Raw genomic sequence first — 22,122 nt, 5'->3', positions numbered from 1 at the left:
CTTGTACAAGGTATACAGTCCTAGCTGACACCAGTGACATACTACTACATGTACATGTACAAGGTATACAGTCCTAGCTGACACCAGTGACATACTACTACATGTACATGTACAAGGTATACAGTCCTAGCTGACACCAGTGACATACTACTACATGTACATGTACAAGGTATACAGTCCTAGCTGACACCAGTGACATACTACTACATGTACAAGGTATACAGTCCTAGCTGACACCAGTGACATACTACTACAAGTACATGTACAAGGTATACAGTCGTAGCTGACACCAGTGACATACTACTACAAGTACTTGTACAAGGTATACAGTCCTAGCTGACACCAGTGACATACTACTACATGTACATGTACAAGGTATACAGTCCTAGCTGACACCAGTGACATACTACTACATGTACATGTACAAGGTATACAGTCCTAGCTGACACCAGTGACATACTACTACATGTACATGTACAAGGTATACAGTCCTAGCTGACACCAGTGACATACTACTACATGTACATGTACAAGGTATACAGTCCTAGCTGACACCAGTGACATACTACTACAAGTACATGTACAAGGTATACAGTCGTAGCTGACACCAGTGACATACTACTACAAGTACTTGTACAAGGTATACAGTCCTAGCTGACACCAGTGACATACTACTACATGTACATGTACAAGGTATACAGTCCTAGCTGACACCAGTGACATACTACTACATGTACATGTACAAGGTATACAGTCCTAGCTGACACCAGTGACCTACTACATGTACATGTACAAGGTATACAGTCCTAGCTGACACCAGTGACATACTACTACATGTACATGTACAAGGTATACAGTCCTAGCTGACACCAGTGACATACTACATGTACATGTACAAGGTATACAGTCCTAGCTGACACCAGTGACATACTACTGCAAGTACATGTACAAGGTATACAGTCCTAGCTGACACCAGTGACATACTACTACAAGTACTTGTACAAGGTATACAGTCCTAGCTGACACCAGTGACATACTACTACAAGTACTTGTACAAGGTATACAGTCGTAGCTGACACCAGTGACATACTACTACAAGTACTTGTACAAGGTATGCAGTCCTAGCTGACACCAGTGACATACTACTACATGTACATGTACAAGGTATACAGTCCTAGCTGACACCAGTGACATACTACTACAAGTACATGTACAAGGTATACAGTCGTAGCTGACACCAGTGACATACTACTACAAGTACTTGTACAAGGTATACAGTCCTAGCTGACACCAGTGACATACTACTACATGTACATGTACAAGGTATGCAGTCCTAGCTGACACCAGTGACATACTACTACATGTACATGTACAAGGTATACAGTCCTAGCTGACACCAGTGACATACTACTACAAGTACATGTACAAGGTATACAGTCGTAGCTGACACCAGTGACATACTACTACAAGTAATTGTACAAGGTATACAGTTCTAGCTGACACCAGTGACATACTACTACAAGTACATGTACAAGGTATACAGTCCTAGCTGACACCAGTGACATACTACTACATGTACATGTACAAGGTATACAGTCCTAGCTGACACCAGTGACATACTACTACAAGTACATGTACAAGGTATACAGTCCTAGCTGACACCAGTGACATACTACTACAAGTACATGTACAAGGTATACAGTCCTAGCTGACACCAGTGACATACTACTACATAGAAACCCGCTTGTTATGCTGAGAATTCGGGCAAATTAGGTCAGTTTTGTCCCAGGATGCGACCCACACCAGTCGATTAACACCCAGGTATCAATTTTACTGATGGGTGAACATAGACAACCGGTGTAAGGATACACACCCAATGTTTCCTCCCTCGCCGGGAATAGAACCCGGACATCACCGTGTGAAGCGAGAGCTTTAGCCACCAGGCCGCGGAGCCTGGGGAAGGAGAAATGGATTAAGAAAATGAAGGAGGGAATGAAGTAGTGAGGGGAGAGTGAATGAAGGAGTGAGAAAAGGAAGGGAATGAAGGAGGGAAGGGAGGTGTAGAGGGAAGGAAGGTGTAGAAATAAGGGAGGTGCAGAGGGAAGGGAGGTGCAGAGAGAAGGGAGGTGCAGAGGGAAGGGAGGTGCAGAGGGAAGGGAGGTGCAGAGGGAAGGGAGGTGCAGAGGGAAGGGAGGTGCAGAGGGAAGGGAGGTGCAGAGGGAAGGGAGGTGCAGAGGGAAGGGAGGTGCAGAGGGAAGGGAGGTGTAGAGGGAAGGAAGGTGTAGAAGGAAGGGAGGTGCAGAGGGAAGGGAGGTGCAGAGGGAAGGGAGGTGCAGAGGGAAGGGAGGTGCAGAGGGAAGGGAGGTGCAGAGGACGGGTACACAGGTAAGCTGTTCATAGCGTCTCGTACAGTGAGATTAGGAAGGTTTCTCAGTGACACAAAGCCTAGGTGGCAGCCAGCAGTGGCAAGTGTGTTAGAGAAGCAGGTGTGCTGTATAACAGCAAGTATGTTAACTGTGAGAGAGAGTAGCAGGTGTGTTAACTATGAGAGAGAGCAGCAGGTGTGTTAACTACGAGAGAGAGCAGCAGGTGTGTTAACTACGAGAGAGAGCAGCAGGTGTGTTAACTATGAGAGAGAGCAGCAGGTGTGTTAACTATGAGAGAGAGCAGCAGGTGTGTTAACTATGAGAGAGAGCAGCAGGTGTGTTAACTACGAGAGAGAGCAGCAGGTGTGTTAACTATGAGAGAGAGCAGCAGGTGTGTTAACTATGAGAGAGAGCAGCAGGTGTGTTAACTATGAGAGAGAGCAGCAGGTGTGTTAACTATGAGAGAGAGCAGCAGGTGTGTTAACTACGAGAGAGAGCAGCAGGTGTGTTAACTATGAGAGAGAGCAGCAGGTGTGTTAACTATGAGAGAGAGCAGCAGGTGTGTTAACTACGAGAGAGAGCAGCAGGTGTGTTAACTATGAGAGAGAGCAGCAGGTGTGTTAACTATGAGAGAGAGCAGCAGGTGTGTTAACTACGAGAGAGAGCAGCAGGTGTGTTAACTATGAGAGAGAGCAGCAGGTGTGTTAACTACGAGAGAGAGCAGCAGGTGTGTTAACTATGAGAGAGAGCAGCAGGTGTGTTAACTACGAGAGAGAGCAGCAGGTGTGTTAACTATGAGAGGGAGCAGCAGGTGTGTTAACTACGAGAGAGAGCAGCAGGTGTGTTAACTATGAGAGAGAGCAGCAGGTGTGCTGTATAACAGCAGATGTGCTAGCTTTGAGAGAACAGCAGATATGTTAGCTATGAGAGAGAGAGAGAGAGAGAGAGAGAGAGAGAGAGAGAGAGAGAGAGAGAGCAGCAGCAGGTGTATTAACTATGAGAGATCAGCAGGCGTGTGTTAGAACAGCAGGTGTGTTTTAGAGCAGGTGTGTGTTAGAACATCAGGTGTGTTTTAGAGCAGCATGTGTGTTAGACCAGCAGGTGTGTTAGCTATGAGGCAGAGTAGCAGGTGTATTAACTATGAGAGAGAACAGCAGGTGTTTGTCAGAACAACAGATGTGTTAGCTATGAGAGAGAGAGAGAGAGAGAGCAGTAGGTGTGTGTTAGATCAGCAGGTGTGGTAGAGCAGTAGGGGTGTGTCAGAGCAGCAGGTGTGTATTAGAGCAGGTGTGTGTCAGAGCAGCAGGTGTGTATTAGAGCAGGTGTGTGTCAGAGCAGCAGGTGTGTGTCAGAGCAGTAACTGCGTGGGACAGTGGACGACAGGTGGGACAGTGGACGACAGGTGGGACAGTGGACGGCAGGTGGGATAGTGGACGGCAGGTGGGACAGTGGACAGCAGGTGGGACACTGGACAGCAGGTGGGATAGTGGACGGAAGGTGGGATAGTAGACAGCAAGGTGGGATAGTGGACAGCAGGTGGGAGAGTGGACGGCAAGTAGGATAGTGGACGGCAGGTGATACAGTGGACGGTAGGTGGGACAGTGGACGGCAGGTAGGACAGTGGACGGTAGGTGGGGCAGTGGACGGCAGGTAGGACAGTGGACGGTAGGTGGGGTAGTGGACGGCAGGTGGGATAGTGGACGGCAGGTTGAACAGTGGACGGCAGGTGGGATAGTGGACGGCAGGTGGAAGGGTAGACGACAGGTGGGACAGTGGACGGCAGGTGGGACAGTGGACGGCAGGTGGGACAGTGGACGGCAGGTGGGAGGGTGGACGGCAGGTGGGACAGTGGTCAGCAGGTAGGACAGTGGATGGCAGGTGGGAGGGTGGACGGCAGGTGGGATAGTGGACGGGAGATGGGACGGTGGACGGCAGGTGGAAGGGTTAGACGGCAGGTGGGACAGTGGATGGCAGGTGGGAGGGTGGATGGCAGCAGTGAAACACTACTCCACGTCAGCTGGTGCTCCTGACAAGGATGTTTCTGGCCAGGTGGGGAGAGGGGCGAGGCTCCCTATTCTTCCTCCTCTGTCTCGTGCACTTTCTCTTCCCATCTCCTAGTTTTCATTTCTTCTACTATTCCATCTTTTTTACTTGCCATCTTAAATTCCCTCATCATTTTCCACCTCATTCCTATGCAGTTTCCCTTTCATCTGTTCATCCCTCCATTCTTCCCTTTCTACCCGTTTGTCTCCCTCCTTCCTTCCCCCCCCCCTCTTTCTCCATTCCTTCTTTCCTGCTTCCCTCTCTACCCCTTTGTCTTTCTCCATCTTCCCCTTTCTCTCTCTCTCTCTCTCTCTCTCTCTCTCTCTCTCTCTCTCTCTCTCTCTCTCTCTCTCTCTCTCTCTCTCTCCATTCCCTCTTTCCTCTCTACTTTTTTTACTGTCTCTCCCTCCCTCCCTCTCTTCTTCCCTCCCACTCTCCCAAGCCTGACACACTACGTCAGTTCCACAACACAACACTGACCATTCTTGTATTCTGTTGCAGTGTTGCAAGCAGTGTTCTGGGTCAGCATCATCAGCAGCAGTATACTACAGTCTTCTAAAGATGTGTAAGGAACAATACAAAAAACAATATTAATATTTTAAATGGTTTAAAGATTTGAATCAGAGCATAATGTGTTATGTATAATTTGAGTTTGTGATGATGGTGACAGGTGTCGTGTGGTGCATGATGACTGCTAGCAGGTGGCTACATGAAGCAGTTCCCCGGCCACAAACTACATGTGTATTGTACGGGTATAAGAGAGTAGTAGTAGCAGTGTAAGTGGCGTAAACTGGGCAACAAGACAGCGAAGTGTACAGAGTATACCTACAGTTTTCCCTAAGTTGTTGATATATGTTGTATCTACTCGTTAAATTTCATTACATTATCCACGAGTAGACCTGCGACCTTTCCCTTGTCTGTTTTTTCTTACTTCGCCTTCGTTAATTTTAACATGCACTTATTCCCAAACGTCATTTAAAATGTTTACTTACGTATATTAAAGTTTTTTTTTTTTTTAGCCTATCACCAAAATATAGATTTTAAGTCATTATTAACTACAGTATTTAATGTCAGGGGTCAGAGCATTAGATGAAGGTTCTGACATCAACAAAGAAGGAAAACAAGAGGACTGGATGGTACTTGTTAGGTCACTGATATAAAGACGCAGAGACGAGGGGCCCAGGATGCAACATTTGAATTAATTAAGACGAAACAAAATCACAAAAACGCTCACAAATAGGCAAGAAACCGTACCACGACATTTCGGTCCCTCCTGAACCATTATCAAGTCACAACTGGTGAGTTTATTAGCAAGGTACGTACAGAAGGCACAACAGCAGCAGTATGGCATTCATAATGGAAACGTTTCGCTCACTCTGAGCTCTGTTAATCCAATGGATTGAGAAAAACACTTAGGTCTTATTGTCATGTCTAGAGGGTATCAGACAGCAATCTTTGACCACTGGACGGGTAACTGCACACGTCATGTGTATGGTTATATACGTTACTGCTCTATATTACTGGGGTAGTACTGAAAGAAAGCACTTGTATGTGTGACCTCTGAGATCGTGTGTGACCTCTGAGATCGTGCGTGTGACCTCTGAGATCGTGTGTGTGTCCTCTGAGATCATGTTTATGACCTCTGAGATCGTGTGTATGACCTCTGAGATCGTGTGTGTGTCCTCTGAGATCATGTGTATGACCTCTGAGACCGTAGTAATTAAGTCTCAGAATAATAGCACTGACCAGTACAAGTATCAACAACCTCTAGCAGATCAATATAACGAAGGGATATGAGGAAGGGGTGAGAAAAGAGGGGATACGGGAGAGGAGATTAAAGAAGGACGAGGGGGAGAAAAGGAAAGAGGGGATAGGGGAGGGGAGAGGAGTAAATACAACCTTCAGAAACCGTCCAAACAACCATTAGCGAATGAGAGGAAACCTTAAGTGAGGGGAAGATAACATATGGTTGATGGGGGAGGGAAGGGGAGAGAGAGAGAGAGAGAGAGAGAGAGAGAGAGAGAGAGAGAGAGAGAGAGAGAGAGAGAGAGAGAGAGAGAGAGAGAGAGAGAGAGAGAGAGAGAGAGAGAGAGATTTTGTAAACGTACATATAAAGAACGCAGCAATTATACTACTACTACTAATAATAATAATGGCAATAATTTGATGGGAAAAATATCAATGAAATAGTATTCTTCCCCTTTCTATAGTTTTACTGCCATTCTCTCTCTCTCTCTCTCTCTCTCTCTCTCTCTCTCTCTCTCTCTCTCTCTCTCTCTCACTCGTGCTGTTTCCCTCATTAACCCTCACACCGTCCGGGAATCTTCGTGACTTCCTCTCACACCTCCCTCCCTCCCGCAACATCCGCTCCTCTTTATCCCTTCATTTCCGTGGCGTTATCCTTTCATTTCCGCATTCCTCGCACTCCTCCCCTCTCTTCCTCTCTTTGCATCCGCCAATTTCTGTCTGCCAGTCTGATGTCACGTGCTGTCTCTCCCGCTCAGCTGAAGTCCTGCCTAGCGTCTCCTGTAAAGATCACACCTGCCAGTCTAGTATCTCGTAGCGTCCTCTGTCTCTCCTGCAGAGATCACACCTGCCAGTCTCGTATCTCGTAGCGTCCTCTGTCTTTCCTGTAGAGGTCACGCCTGGCAGTCTCGTACCTCCTAGCGTCCTCTGTCTCTCCTCTGGAGACCAAACTTGCAACAGTCTTGTGGAACTATTTCGAGTACTGTGCCTTGAGCAACAGTGTGTTTCACTGTGGCAGCCTCCGACTTCGCTCTGATGACTATTATCCTCTCTCTGGGTTTTATGTGTTAATAAATTAACTATCCATGTGTCCACTTTTCCAGATATTTCTTTGGCATGAATTTTGTGAACTTTCACTTCTCGTCGCACTTGTCGAAGGCTGTGGCAAAAATACTACAGTTACTACAATTAGCTTGTCTTGCAGGGGATCCAGAACCACATCGTAATGATCTAGCAATTGTGGAAGGTAGGAGTGACCTACTCTAAACCCATGCTGCCCTGGCTTGTGCAACTGTTTTGATTCCATGTGATTGGTAATCTTGCTACATGTGACCCTTTCAAAGATTTTGATAACGCGTAAAGTTGGCATTATTAGTTTATAGTTTTTCGTGAGTGGTTTACTGCCACCCTTGTGTTATGCGACATCAGTAGTTTTTAATAAGTCTGGAATGGCACCTGTGTTTAGGCTCTTCCACAGAATAACAAAGTCCCGCCACAGTGCTGGTTTGTTCCAATTTGTGATGAATACGGAGTTCTACCAGGTTGAACCTGTGGCACGGTGCACGGTAGGTACAGAGCGGTACACGGCTACAGATTCAGATGTTAGAGATAAAGATTTAGATACAGATGAAAGAAGTATAGCTTTAGATAAAGATACTTTTCACATCTAGTTTTCTATACATTCTTGTCAGAAAATGAGACTATACATAGCAATTGGTTTTCTAAGTACCCCAGCTAGTGCTAAAAGTTATGTACCACACCTTGTTTCCCCACAGAACCATGCCAGGCTCATGGGCTGTGTAACCACACCCTGTTTCCCCACAGAACCATGCCAGGCTCATGGGCTGTGTAACCACACCCTATTTCCTATAGAACCTTGCCAGGGTGGACGGTAATTACCAGGGTAGGGTCCACCAGACGCTGGTCCACTCAGGTATTTCCTGAAAATCGCTAACATCAGTGGTAGGAAGGAGTGCTTCGTTTGAAGGTAGGAAGGTACACAGTGCCAGGTTCACCGTAATAAGATCACTCTAGGCTGCACGGTACGTAGGAAGGTACACAGTGCCAAGTTCACTGTAACAGGAAGGTACATAGTGCCAAGTTCACTGTAACAGGAAGGTACACAGTGCCAAGTTCACTGTAGCAACATTATAGACTGGTGTATGTAATGCACGGTACTTAGTAAGGTACACCGTGCCAAGTTCACTGTAACAGGAAGGTACACAGTGCCAAGTTCACTGCAGCAACATTATAGACTGGTATATGTACTGCACGGTACTTAGTAAGGTACAACGTGCCAAGTTCACTGTAACAGGAAGGTACACAGTGCCAAGTTCACTGTAACAGGAAGGTACATAGTGCCAAGTTCACTGTAACAGGAAGGTACACAGTGCCAAGTTCACTGTAGCAACATTATAGACTGGTGTATGTAATGCACGGTACTTAGTAAGGTACACCGTGCCAAGTTCACTGTAACAGGAAGGTACACAGTGCCAAGTTCACTGCAGCAACATTATAGACTGGTATATGTACTGCACGGTACTTAGTAAGGTACAACGTGCCAAGTTCACTGTAACAGGAAGGTACACAGTGCCAAGTTCACTGTAACAGGAAGGTACATAGTGCCAAGTTCACTGTAACAGGAAGGTACACAGTGCCAAGTTCACTGTAGCAACATTATAGACTGGTGTATGTAATGCACGGTACTTAGTAAGGTACACCGTGCCAAGTTCACTGTAACAGGAAGGTACACAGTGCCAAGTTCACTGCAGCAACATTATAGACTGGTATATGTACTGCACGGTACTTAGTAAGGTACACCGTGCCAAGTTCACTGTAACAGGAAGGTACACAGTGCCAAGTTCACTGTAACAGGAAGGTACACAGTGCCAAGTTCGCTGTAACAGGAAGGTACACAGTGCCAAGTTCACTGTAACAGGAAGGTACACAGTGCCAGGTTCACCGTAATAAGATCACTCTAGGCTGCACGGTACGTAGGAAGGTACACATTGCCAAGTTCACTGTAACAGGAAGGTACATAGTGCCAAGTTCACTGTAACAGGAAGGTACACAGTGCCAAGTTCACTGTAGCAACATTATAGACTGGTGTATGTAATGCACGGTACTTAGTAAGGTACACCGTGCCAAGTTCACTGTAACAGGAAGGTACACAGTGCCAAGTTCACTGCAGCAACATTATAGACTGGTATATGTACTGCACGGTACTTAGTAAGGTACACCGTGCCAAGTTCACTGTAACAGGAAGGTACACAGTGCCAAGTTCACTGTAACAGGAAGGTACACAGTGCCAGGTTCACCGTAATAAGATCACTCTAGGCTGCACGGTACGTAGGAAGGTACACATTGCCAAGTTCACTGTAACAGGAAGGTACACCGTGCCAAGTTCTCTGTAACAGGAAGGTACACAGTGCCAGGTTCACTTTAACAGGAAGGTACACCGTGCCAAGTTCTCTGTAACAGGAAGGTACACAGTACCAGGTTCACTGTAACAGGAAGGTACACAGTGCCCAGGTTCACTGTAACAGGAAGGTACACAGTGCCAGGTTCACCGTAATAAGATCACTCTAGGCTGCACGATACGTAGGAAGGTACACAGTGCCAAGTTCACTGTAACAGGAAGGTACACAGTGCCAGGTTCACTGTAACAAGGTACACAGTGCCAGGTTCACTGTAACAAGGTACACAGTGCCAGGTTCACTGTAACAAGGTACACAGTGCCAGGTTCACTGTAACAAGGTACACAGTGCCAGGTTCACTGTAACAAGGTACACAGTGCCAGGTTCACTGTAACAAGGTACACAGTGCCAGGTTCACTTTAACAAGGTACACAGTGCCAGGTTCACTGTAACAAGGTACACAGTGCCAGGTTCACTGTAACAAGGTACACAGTGCCAGGTTCACTGTAACAAGGTACACAGTGCCAGGTTCACTGTAACAAGGTACACAGTGCCAGGTTCACTGTAACAAGGTACACAGTGCCAGGTTCACTGTAACAAGGTACACAGTGCCAGGTTCACTGTAACAAGGTACACAGTGCCAGGTTCACTGTAACAAGGTACACAGTGCCAGGTTCACTGTAACAAGGTACACAGTGCCAGGTTCACTTTAACAAGGTACACAGTGCCAGGTTCACTGTAACAAGGTATACAGTGCCAGGTTCACTGTAACAAGGTACACAGTGCCAGGTTCACTGTAACAAGGTACACAGTGCCAGGTTCACTGTAACAAGGTACACAGTGCCAGGTTCACTTTAACAAGGTACACAGTGCCAGGTTCACTGTAACAAGGTATACAGTGCCAGGTTCACTGTAACAAGGTACACAGTGCCAGGTTCACTGTAACAAGGTACACAGTGCCAGGTTCACTGTAACAAGGTACACAGTGCCAGGTTCACTTTAACAAGGTACACAGTGCCAGGTTCACTTTAACAAGGTACACAGTGCCAGGTTCACTTTAACAAGGTATACAGTGCCAGGTTCACTGTAACAAGGTACACAGTGCCAGGTTCACTGTAACAAGGTATACAGTGCCAGGTTCACTGTAACAAGGTACACAGTGCCAGGTTCACTGTAACAAGGTACACAGTGCCAGGTTCACTGTAACAAGGTACACAGTGCCAGGTTCACTGTAACAAGGTACACAGTGCCAGGTTCACTGTAACAAGGTACACAGTGCCAGGTTCACTGTAACAAGGTACACAGTGCCAGGTTCACTGTAACAAGGTACACAGTGCCAGGTTCACTGTAACAAGGTATACAGTGCCAGGTTCACTGTAACAAGGTACACAGTGCCAGGTTCACTGTAACAAGGTACACAGTGCCAGGTTCACTTTAACAAGGTACACAGTGCCAGGTTCACTTTAACAAGGTACACAGTGCCAGGTTCACTTTAACAAGGTATACAGTGCCAGGTTCACTGTAACAAGGTACACAGTGCCAGGTTCACTGTAACAAGGTATACAGTGCCAGGTTCACTGTAACAAGGTACACAGTGCCAGGTTCACTGTAACAAGGTACACAGTGCCAGGTTCACTGTAACAAGGTACACAGTGCCAGGTTCACTGTAACAAGGTATACAGTGCCAGGTTCACTGTAACAAGGTACACAGTGCCAGGTTCACTGTAACAAGGTACACAGTGCCAGGTTCACTTTAACAAGGTACACAGTGCCAGGTTCACTTTAACAAGGTACACAGTGCCAGGTTCACTTTAACAAGGTATACAGTGCCAGGTTCACTGTAACAAGGTACACAGTGCCAGGTTCACTGTAACAAGGTATACAGTGCCAGGTTCACTGTAACAAGGTACACAGTGCCAGGTTCACTGTAACAAGGTACACAGTGCCAGGTTCACTGTAACAAGGTACACAGTGCCAGGTTCACTGTAACAAGGTACACAGTGCCAGGTTCACTGTAACAAGGTATACAGTGCCAGGTTCACTGTAACAAGGTACACAGTGCCAGGTTCACTGTAACAAGGTACACAGTGCCAGGTTCACTGTAACAAGGTACACAGTGCCAGGTTCACTGTAACAAGGTACACAGTGCCAGGTTCACTGTAACAAGGTACACAGTGCCAGGTTCACTGTAACAAGGTACACAGTGCCAGGTTCACTTTAACAAGGTACACAGTGCCAGGTTCACTTTAACAAGGTACACAGTGCCAGGTTCACTTTAACAAGGTATACAGTGCCAGGTTCACTGTAACAAGGTACACAGTGCCAGGTTCACTGTAACAAGGTATACAGTGCCAGGTTCACTGTAACAAGGTACACAGTGCCAGGTTCACTGTAACAAGGTACACAGTGCCAGGTTCACTGTAACAAGGTACACAGTGCCAGGTTCACTGTAACAAGGTATACAGTGCCAGGTTCACTGTAACAAGGTACACAGTGCCAGGTTCACTGTAACAAGGTACACAGTGCCAGGTTCACTTTAACAAGGTACACAGTGCCAGGTTCACTTTAACAAGGTACACAGTGCCAGGTTCACTTTAACAAGGTATACAGTGCCAGGTTCACTGTAACAAGGTACACAGTGCCAGGTTCACTGTAACAAGGTATACAGTGCCAGGTTCACTGTAACAAGGTACACAGTGCCAGGTTCACTGTAACAAGGTACACAGTGCCAGGTTCACTGTAACAAGGTACACAGTGCCAGGTTCACTGTAACAAGGTATACAGTGCCAGGTTCACTGTAACAAGGTACACAGTGCCAGGTTCACTGTAACAAGGTATACAGTGCCAGGTTCACTGTAACAAGGTACACAGTGCCAGGTTCACTGTAACAAGGTACACAGTGCCAGGTTCACTGTAACAAGGTACACAGTGCCAGGTTCACTGTAACATTACAGACTGGTGTTGTTCACAATGCTGTAGACTAAAAAGTAGATCACATCTTCACTGGAACTATTTCTTCACTGTTGATGGGTTGATCCTCACATCTTTATCTCTCCACTGCTTCTGCTGTCTCCATGTTTATCACCTCTGTATTAGACTGATCAAGTCTACTGTGTAGGTGAAACGCTCCTGAATAAAGACACCTAATTATTACACTTGCGAGAACACAAGTGATTTCACTTGCAACATCACTGGCGTTGTTTCTGTTGTTTTGAAAGTTCTCATTATCCAGCCTGTCATCTTTCTGACCTTCACTGCATTTGTTTTATTGTCTTCTCTAAATAACAGATCAACTGACGTTATTATTATTCCTAAGACTGTTACTTGTTTCTTACATTATATGAGATGGTCTGTGTAACGTGTTCTTCATTCTCGCTATTATTAAGTAGTTGAAATATGTCATCTTCTGAGCACCATGTTTTCATCTGCCTAGTAGAAGGCTTTGTTGATATCTGATTGTCAAGGGAAGACTCCGCTGATACCTGATTGTAATTTTTCTGTATCAGAGGCGACTCAATACAGGTTTCTTCACAATACCTCTGATAAGTTTCGAGAGTTTTCCTACACCCGCAGCTTCTCCTTGGCACCTGACTCTGGCACTGTGATGGAAGGTGACTCGGACATACCAGATATTGCTGATCTCCTCGGCTGCCACCTGCAAACCACCTGTGGCCCAGCTGGGGTCTACCAGTGACCCACCCCGTCCTCCACCCTCAGTCTCACACACACATAGCAGTCAGTGTTCCTTAAAATACCACAAATACCACACACACCACAGAGATAATGACCAAGATATGAATCATCACAGAGATGTTTTACCCCTAGCGAACACAACTCCAAAAATCAACATTCTAGTCACCAGGTGACCATCTCACTATCAACAACATTCTAGTCACCAGGTGAACACCTCACCATCAACAACATTCTAGTCACCAGGTGACCACCTCACCATCAACAACATTCTAGTCACCAGGTGACCACCTCACCATCAACAACATTCTAGTCACCAGGTGACCACCTCACCATCAACAACATTCTAGTCACCAGGTGACCACCTCACCATCAACAACATTCTAGTCACCAGGTGACCATCTCACCATCAACAACATTCTAGTCACCAGGTGAACACCTCACCATCAACAACATTCTAGTCACCAGGTGACCACCTCACCATCAACAACATTCTAGTCACCAGGTGACCACCTCACCATCAACAACATTCTAGTCACCAGGTGACCATCTCACTATCAACAACATTCTAGTCACCAGGTGACCACCTCACCATCAACAACATTCTAGTCACCAGGTGACCATCTCACCATCAACAACATTCTAGTCACCAGGTGAACACCTCACCATCAACAACATTCTAGTCACCAGGTGACCACCTCACCATCAACAACATTCTAGTCACCAGGTGACCACCTCACCATCAACAACATTCTAGTCACCAGGTGACCATCTCACTATCAACAACATTCTAGTCACCAGGTGAACACCTCACCATCAACAACATTCTAGTCACCAGGTGACCATCTCACTATCAACAACATTCTAGTCACCAGGTGAACACCTCACCATCAACAACATTCTAGTCACCAGGTGACCACCTCACCATTAACAACATTAACCTGCTTCAGCACAAAAGTTAATTTCACGCTCTCTTCACTCTTCGTGTTTTCCATCAAAATTTATAATAACCTTATCGTATTAAAACATTTATTTGTCAATGTCAATGGATAAAGAGGTCAATAATATATATATAAGTATAATTGGTCAATTAGCAAGATCTCATTTAAAATTAAGTCCTTTCTAAAATTTTCTCTTATACGTTTAAAGATATATTTTTTCATTTATGCTAATGTAAAAATTAATAATTTTGTACCAAAAGAACCTTAGAAAACTTACCTAACCTTATTATAACAAGTGCAATTTAATTTAGCCTAATCCAACTAAATATGTTTTAGATAAGTTTACAATAATTTGATAATAAACAAACACAATGAAATATATGTTTTCTGTTAGGTTCAGCATGATTTTTGCGGAATTATTGCATACACAAATTTCCACGTGCCTTATTCGGCAAGAAGAACGTTGCTGTTTAAGCCAAAATAGCAAGTTTTACCTATTCGGCACGACATTATATATATATATATCTATATATATATATATATATATATATATATATATATATATATATATATATATATATATATATATTTTCTCTCTCTCTCAACAAGTCGGCCGTCTCCCACCGAGGCAGGGTGACCCAAAAAAGAAAGAAAATCCCCAAAAAGAAAATACTTCCATCATTCAACACTTTCACCACACTCACACATTATCACTGTTTTTGCAGAGGTGCTCAGAATACAACAGTTTAGAAGCATATACGTATAAAGATACACAACATATCCCTCCAAACTGCTAATATCCCGAACCTCTCCTTTAGAGTGCAGACATTGTACTTCCCATTTCCAGGACTCAAGTCCGGCTATATAAAAATAACCGGTTTCCCTGAATCCCTTCACTAAATATTACCCTGCTCACACTCCAACAGATCGTCAGGTCCCAAATACCATTCGCCTCCATTCACTCTAATCTAACACGCTCATGCACGCCTGCTGGAAATCCAAGCCCCTCGCCCACAAAGCCTCCCTTACCCCTTCCTTCCAATATATATATATATATATATATATATATATATATATATATATATATATATATATATATATATATATATATATATATATATATCGCAGTCTACAGCAGGAGTAGAACCTACACACTCTGCATCAGAGTACGCAGTACTCTGTCAATACAGAGAGACAACAGATAATTATTGGAGCCTAGCCGAATCTAGGCGGTTACTTCCATACCCTGTTTCGCCTGCTGAGCAGGTGAAACATTTTGACAATACACATGCATCTTACGAGGAGAGAGGTTCAGGAGGTTACACATGCATCGTACGAGAAGAGAGGTTCAGGAGGTTACACATGCATCGTACGAGGAGAGAGGTTCAGGTTACAAATGCATCGTACGAGGAGAGAGGTTCAGGTAACATATACATCGTACGAGGAGAGAGGTACAGGTCACACATACATTATACGAGGAGAGGGATTCAGGTCACACATGCATCATACGAGAAGAGAGGTTCAGGTTACATATACATCATACGAGGAGAGAGGTTCAGGTCACATATACATTGTACGAATAGAGAGGTTCAGGAGGTTATAAGCATTAATTCCACGTTATGAGTAAAAGTAGAGGTTCAAAGGGCTCTATGAACAACACAAGAACCTCCTGTTGTGGGTACAAGAAGAGATGTTCAAGATATCAAGGACACAAGAAGCTCTTGTGGGTACTCACAGCCATCTCCTCTGAACGGTAGGCGGTGAAGGTAGTTTCATCCTGCAGGAGCACACAGAAGAAGGGCTCCCAGGTGGCCAGCGGCATCTTGTCCGAGCGGAAGGCATTGCTGGAGCGGTGGCAGTCACGGACCTCCCGATCTGCCGAATCGGAGAGAGAAGACACGGTGAGTAATTGAGCATGTTGAAGTATCGCACTGACATTATACTCACAGGAAAGCGTTAAACCCGTAGAGGCCATACATAAACCCTGGATGAAGAACCCTTCCCCCCGTTCAAAGGCACTCACTCCTCACCTGGGTGCCTTTGTGCCACGTACAGTGGTGCCTACGTGGGCGACCTGTGAGAAGGAAAAGCAAATGGCACCTCGGGACTCCATGCTTATGTGGCACCTCGGGACTCCCTGTTTATGTGGCACCTCGGGACTCCCTGTTTATGTGGCAGCACCAATGTACCCCCTGTTTACATTACAAAAAACATGATAGTATGGACACAAGAGGAAAGCCTACCGTCAAGGCAGGCCGGGGAACGACAACACACACTCAACACTTCACTGGCAGGTTACGGTGCCGCTCGCAACGGTCAACGGGCTCGTAACTGTTACGACAATGTGAGAAATTAATAACAACACACCTCGTTAGTCCTTGTTGGAACTACTACACAAATAACTTCGCAAAAATCGCTTGAGAACGGTACGTGGCTGGACGCTATACTATCAGCCAGCCAAGAACGGTCCGTGGCTTTACGCTATACTACCAGACAGCAAAGAACGGTCCGTGGATCGACGCTATACTATCAGCCAGCCAAGAACAGCCCGTGGCTGGATGCTATACTACCAGACAGCCAAGAACGGTCCGTGGCTGGATACTTCCAGCCAGCCAGACATGAACGGTCTGTGGCTGGACACTACCAGAGAGCCTGAAAACGGTCCGTGGCTGGACACTTCCAGCCAAACAAAAACGGTCCGTGGCTGGACACTACCACCATCCCGCTAAGTGTGATAATTGCTGCCACCTGTTTTACTGTAGATATATGTACACCGTGCGGAGTCTGCCTGACGACTGACACTACACTGTGTGGTGTTAGTGTAAGGTCTGCCATCTACACTGTGTGGTGTTCACGTAAGGTCTGCCATCTACACTGTGTGGTGTTCACGTAAGGTCTGCCATCGACACTGTGTGGTGTTCACGTAAGGTCTGCCATCTACACTGTGTGGTGTTCCTGTAAGGTCTGCCATCTACACTGTGTGGTGTTCACGTAAGGTCTGCCATCTACACTGTGTGGTGTTCACGTAAGGTCTGCCATCGACACTGTGTGGTGTTCACGTAAGGTCTGCCATCTACACTGTGTGGTGTTCCTGTAAGGTCTGTCATCTACACTGTGTGGTGTTCATGTAAGGTCTGCCGTCTATATACAGGGGGACAGTGCTTCTGTTGTATCAACGGTAATGCCACGGATGACGGTGCTTCTGTTGTATCATGGTAATACCACGGGGGGCGGTGCTTCTGTTGTATCAACAGTAATGCCACGGGGGACAATGCTTCTGTTGTATCAATGGTAATGCCACGGGGGACGGTGCTTCTGTTGTATCAACGGTAATGCCACGGGGGACGGTGCTTCTGATGTATCAACGGTAATGCCACGGGGGACGGTACTTCTGTTGTATCAAAGGTAATGCCACGGGGGACGGTGCTTCTGTTGCATCATTGGTAATGCCACAGGGGACAGTGCTTATGTTGTGTCAACGGTAATTACACGGGGGACGGTACTTCTGTTGTATCAATGGTAATGCCACGGGGGACGGTGCTTCTGTTGTATCAACGGTAATGCCACGGGGGACGGTGCTTCTGATGTATCAACGGTAATGCCACGGGGGACGGTACTTCTGTTGTATCAAAGGTAATGCCACGGGGGACGGTGCTTCTGTTGCATCATTGGTAATGCCACAGGGGACAGTGCTTATGTTGTGTCAACGGTAATGACACGGGGGACGGTACTTCTGTTGTATCAAAGGTAATGCCACGGGGGACGGTGTTTCTGTTGTATCAATGGTAATGCCACGGGGGACGGTGCTTCTGTTGTATCAATGGTAATGCCACGGGGGACGGTGCTTCTGTTGTATCAATGGTAATGCCACGGGGGACGGTGCTTCTGTTGTATCAATGGTAATGCCACGGGAGACGGTGCTTATGTTGTGTCAACGGTAATGCCACGGGGGACGGTGCTTATGTTGTGTCAACGGTAATGCCACGGGGGACGGTGCTTATGTTGTGTCAACGGTAATGCCACGGGGGACGGTGCTTATGTTGTGTCAACGGTAATGACACGGGGGACGGTACTTCTGTTGTATCAACGGTAATGCCACGGGGGACGGTGCTTCTGTTGGCAACGGTTAAAAAAAGGTAGTGCAGAATAAGTGCACTACAAACAGTAATGAAGCGGCCACTACTTCAGCTAACGCTACGTGCAACACTCCACTAATCACCTGACCACTCCACTCAACATACCATTAATCACACCACCACCAAGATTCTGGAAGACTGTAAACCTCATTCCTTCTTCCCACTATCTCTGTCTTTCTTAAGAATTCATAATTATGGAATATGCTGCAACATTTTAAATCACTTCAGATGAAAGAAGAAAGGGTCACCATCTCTCTCACACACACATGTCGTGGGGATTCGCTGGGGATGTTACGGAGAAAGATAAACACTGATGGATGTCTTGGAGGAGTATAATTAAGTCTTGAGAGAAGAGCTCAGACCTGCCTGTCACAGTCTTGCAAGTCTAGCAGAGAGTATTAGCGAGGCCTATGGCTCACATGTGAGGGGTCTCGTGACGTCACAACTAATGTGGATAATGTGGATGAAATATCTAAGTGTATAAGCGTACTACACAAGTAATAAAGGAGACAGCTCAGTGATGCTAATGTATGGCGTCCCCAACATATGGCTCCCTTATACATAGGATAGACAGAAGGCATTTTGGCTTTGGGCTGATTCTATACAATACTAGTGAACTTATCACATAACATAAGTATTAATTATAAAGCTTAAAATTGACTGTAATGCATTACAAATTATAATTCACAAAATCATGGTAAATAATAGAGTCAATAAGGGTACAGTTTAACAAAAGAGGAATCAAGATAGAGAAAGAGATCAATCGATTTGTATTCATGTGATCTACAGATTCTGCGGAAGTATATTTACAAAGAAGAAAGTGTTTAACAGAAAAGGTAAACTTGGTGCACACAACTCTTTTACTGTTAAATCTCAGAATCCGAAGAGAATGTGAACACATAAAAAAATCTGAACATTTTTAAGATGACATTGTAGACACACAGTTGAAATACTCGTTAGATGCACTACCTATCTATAAAGATTATTTACATTTAACCGCAACTCTGCAAGAGTGCGATTTACATATGCAGAGTGGTCATTTCTAGGAGGGTCAAATTCTGTAGCAACAGCTAACACATGTCGTGGCTGAGGAGGATCTAAATTGGTATTTATAAATGAAACTTAGGGATTCCTCAATACTTGTCATGTACTGAGGGAATAATGATAATCAGGTTGTTCGTCTGTCTGGTTGGTAAAGGGTACTAAATCAGGAGGATTATCAGCCACATTCGTCTGGGTGTCAGGAATCTCGACATCGCATACTAACTTCATATGATCTAAATGCGATTCTTAATACTAACCAGTACTAATTTCTCTAACTTTATATTTATTGACACTGACATGGTCGACTACTCGATACAAACCAACAAACTTTTGATGGAGCTTTGGTATTGCGGATGTTTTACTGAAATTAGTCAGTACAGGAAAAGTTGGTATATGGATCTATAACTTCTTAACAAATAGAACATAAAGTGTAATAGTACACAGAATAAAGGTCCAGGCAGCCACGGTGAAAAGCTCTGTTCTACAAGGCGCAGTACTCTCTCCCATTCTATTTCTCATCCTCATTTCTGACTCTGTGTCTTCCTTTGCGGATGACACCCAGATTGCCATGGCACTGACCTCCATCGAAGACACTGGAAGACTCCAAGCGGACATCAACCAAATCTTCCAATGGGCCACTCAAAACAATATGAAGTTCAACGAGGAGAAATTTCAACTACTCAGATATGGAAAACTTGAGCAAATTAAAAATATATCAGGGTATACGACAAATTCTAACCATACAATAGAGCGAAAAAGAAATGTGAAGGACCTGAGAGTGATAATGTCAGAGGATCTCGCCTTCAAAGACCACAAGAATGTATCTACCTCATCCGCTAGGAAAATGATTGGATGGATAATGAGAACCTTCAAAACTAGGGATGCCAAGCCCATGATGATTCTCTTCAAATCGCTTGTTCTCTCTAGGCTGGAATACTGTTGTACACTAATGGCCCTTTTCAAGGCTGGCGACATTGTAGACCTGGGGAGCATACAAAGAACTTTCACAGCACACATAAGTACGATAAGGCACCTAAATTGCCGAGAACGATTGAAGGTCCTTGATCTGTATTCCATGGAAAGCAGGCGAGGGAGATGCATGATAATATACACTTGGAAGGTCCTGGAGGGATTAGTACCAAACCTGCACACGAAAATCACTCCCTATGAAAGCAAAAGACTCGGCAGGAGATGCAATATTTCATCCCCCGATGAAAAGCAGGGGCGCCACGAGTACAATGAGAGATAACACAATAAGTGTCCAGGGCCCAAGACTGTTCAACTGCCTCCCAGCATACATAAGGGGGATTACCAATAGACTCCTGGCTGCCTTCAGAAAAGGTACTGGACAGGCACCTAAAGTCAGTACCTGACCAACCGGGCTGTGGTTCGTAAGCCAGTTTGCGTGCGGCCAGCAGTAACAGCCTGGTTGTTAAGACCCTGATCCACCATGAGGCCTGGTCTCAGACCGAGCCGCGGGGATGTTGACCCCCGAAACCCTCTCCAGGTAAACTCCAGGTAAACCTACTTTAATTTTGGTTGGTTTTGCTAGAGTGTTAATGACTCTTGTAAATTCTGCTGTTGACTTACGAAGTGTTTCTCGGATTCTTCTGAAGACACATTGAGCTAAACGAAATGCAAATAACTCGACTAAGTACTTTTGTGATAGAGAGAGAGAGAGAGAGAGAGAGAGAGAGAGAGAGAGAGAGAGAGAGAGAGAGAAAGTGATAAGGAAACAGACTTGCGTGATACATGTTGTTAAGATGATGGATATAGAACACACGTTCACCTGAGAGAAAGTATCAACTCTGTGTGTGTGTGTGTGTGTGTGTGTGTGTGTGTGTGTGTGTGTGTGTGTGTGTGTGTGTGTGTGTGTGTGTGTGTGTGTGTGTGTGTGTGTGTAGAGGAAAACAGCAGTAGGCGACCGAGGACAATTTGTCACCACATGTGCCTGGGTAAGCAGGTAGGTGGCACCTGTGCCTGGGTAAGCAGGTAGGTGGCACCTGTGCCTGGGTAAGCAGGTAGGTGGCACCTGTGCCTGGGTAAGCAGGTAGGTGGCACCAGGGACAGAAGGCACTGGTATTTGCATGAGAGGAGTTACTGTGTTGGCACTGACCCATCACACCTGTACCCTCAACTAGTGACACCCCCTTCCTCGCTCCATCAACCTCGTCCCGTCCCTCATTCACATCTACCTCACTCCATCTACTTCACCCCTCCCTTAGTTCACCTCCCTCACTCCTTAGGGATTGGGGAGAGAGAGAGAGAGAGAGAGAGAGAGAGAGAGAGAGAGAGAGAGAGAGAGAGAGAAAGAGAGAGAGAGAGAGAGAGAGAGAGAGAGAGAGAGAGAATGGGAAAAAGACACGTTGCAAAACAAGACTTTATTGGGACAACTTTTCGCTCTTTTTAGAGTTTTATCAAGTCATGTTTCACTCTTCGTAGAGCTTAATCAAGTCATGTTTCACTCTTTGTAGAGCTTTATCAAATCATGTTTCATTCTGTCCAGACCTTTATCGGGTCACGTTTTGCTCTGTATACAAGTTGAGTTTCATCCAATCGCGTTTCGCTCTGTGTGGAGCTTTACTAAGTGAACACCTACTCTATAGTGATGACAGTATTATGAAGTACACCAGGAACCGTAATTGAACCCCCACGGACCCACTCAGGTCAACACACACACACACACACACACACACACAAGGTGGACAGAGACAGGATGTTCCAGAGATGAGACACAGCA

General features: G+C 45.5%; 1 protein-coding gene across 5 annotated transcripts in view; it reads right to left on the bottom strand.

Moving 5' to 3' along the window:
• LOC128685096 (uncharacterized) overlaps positions 1-22,122 on the bottom strand; it is a 937,077-nt gene that overhangs the window by 694,935 nt on the left and 220,020 nt on the right. For all 5 annotated transcript variants that reach the window (XM_053771603.2, XM_053771605.2, XM_053771602.2 and 2 more), the window contains exon 2: positions 15,938-16,077. In XM_053771603.2, coding sequence (XP_053627578.2) covers positions 15,938-16,077 — 140 coding nt within the window. The remainder of the gene's footprint in view (positions 1-15,937; positions 16,078-22,122) is intronic.

The sequence above is a fragment of the Cherax quadricarinatus genome, chromosome 5, assembly GCF_038502225.1.
Source record: "Cherax quadricarinatus isolate ZL_2023a chromosome 5, ASM3850222v1, whole genome shotgun sequence".
Lineage (NCBI taxonomy): Eukaryota > Metazoa > Arthropoda > Malacostraca > Decapoda > Parastacidae > Cherax > Cherax quadricarinatus.
This window is presented reverse-complemented; position numbering and strand designations above follow the sequence as displayed.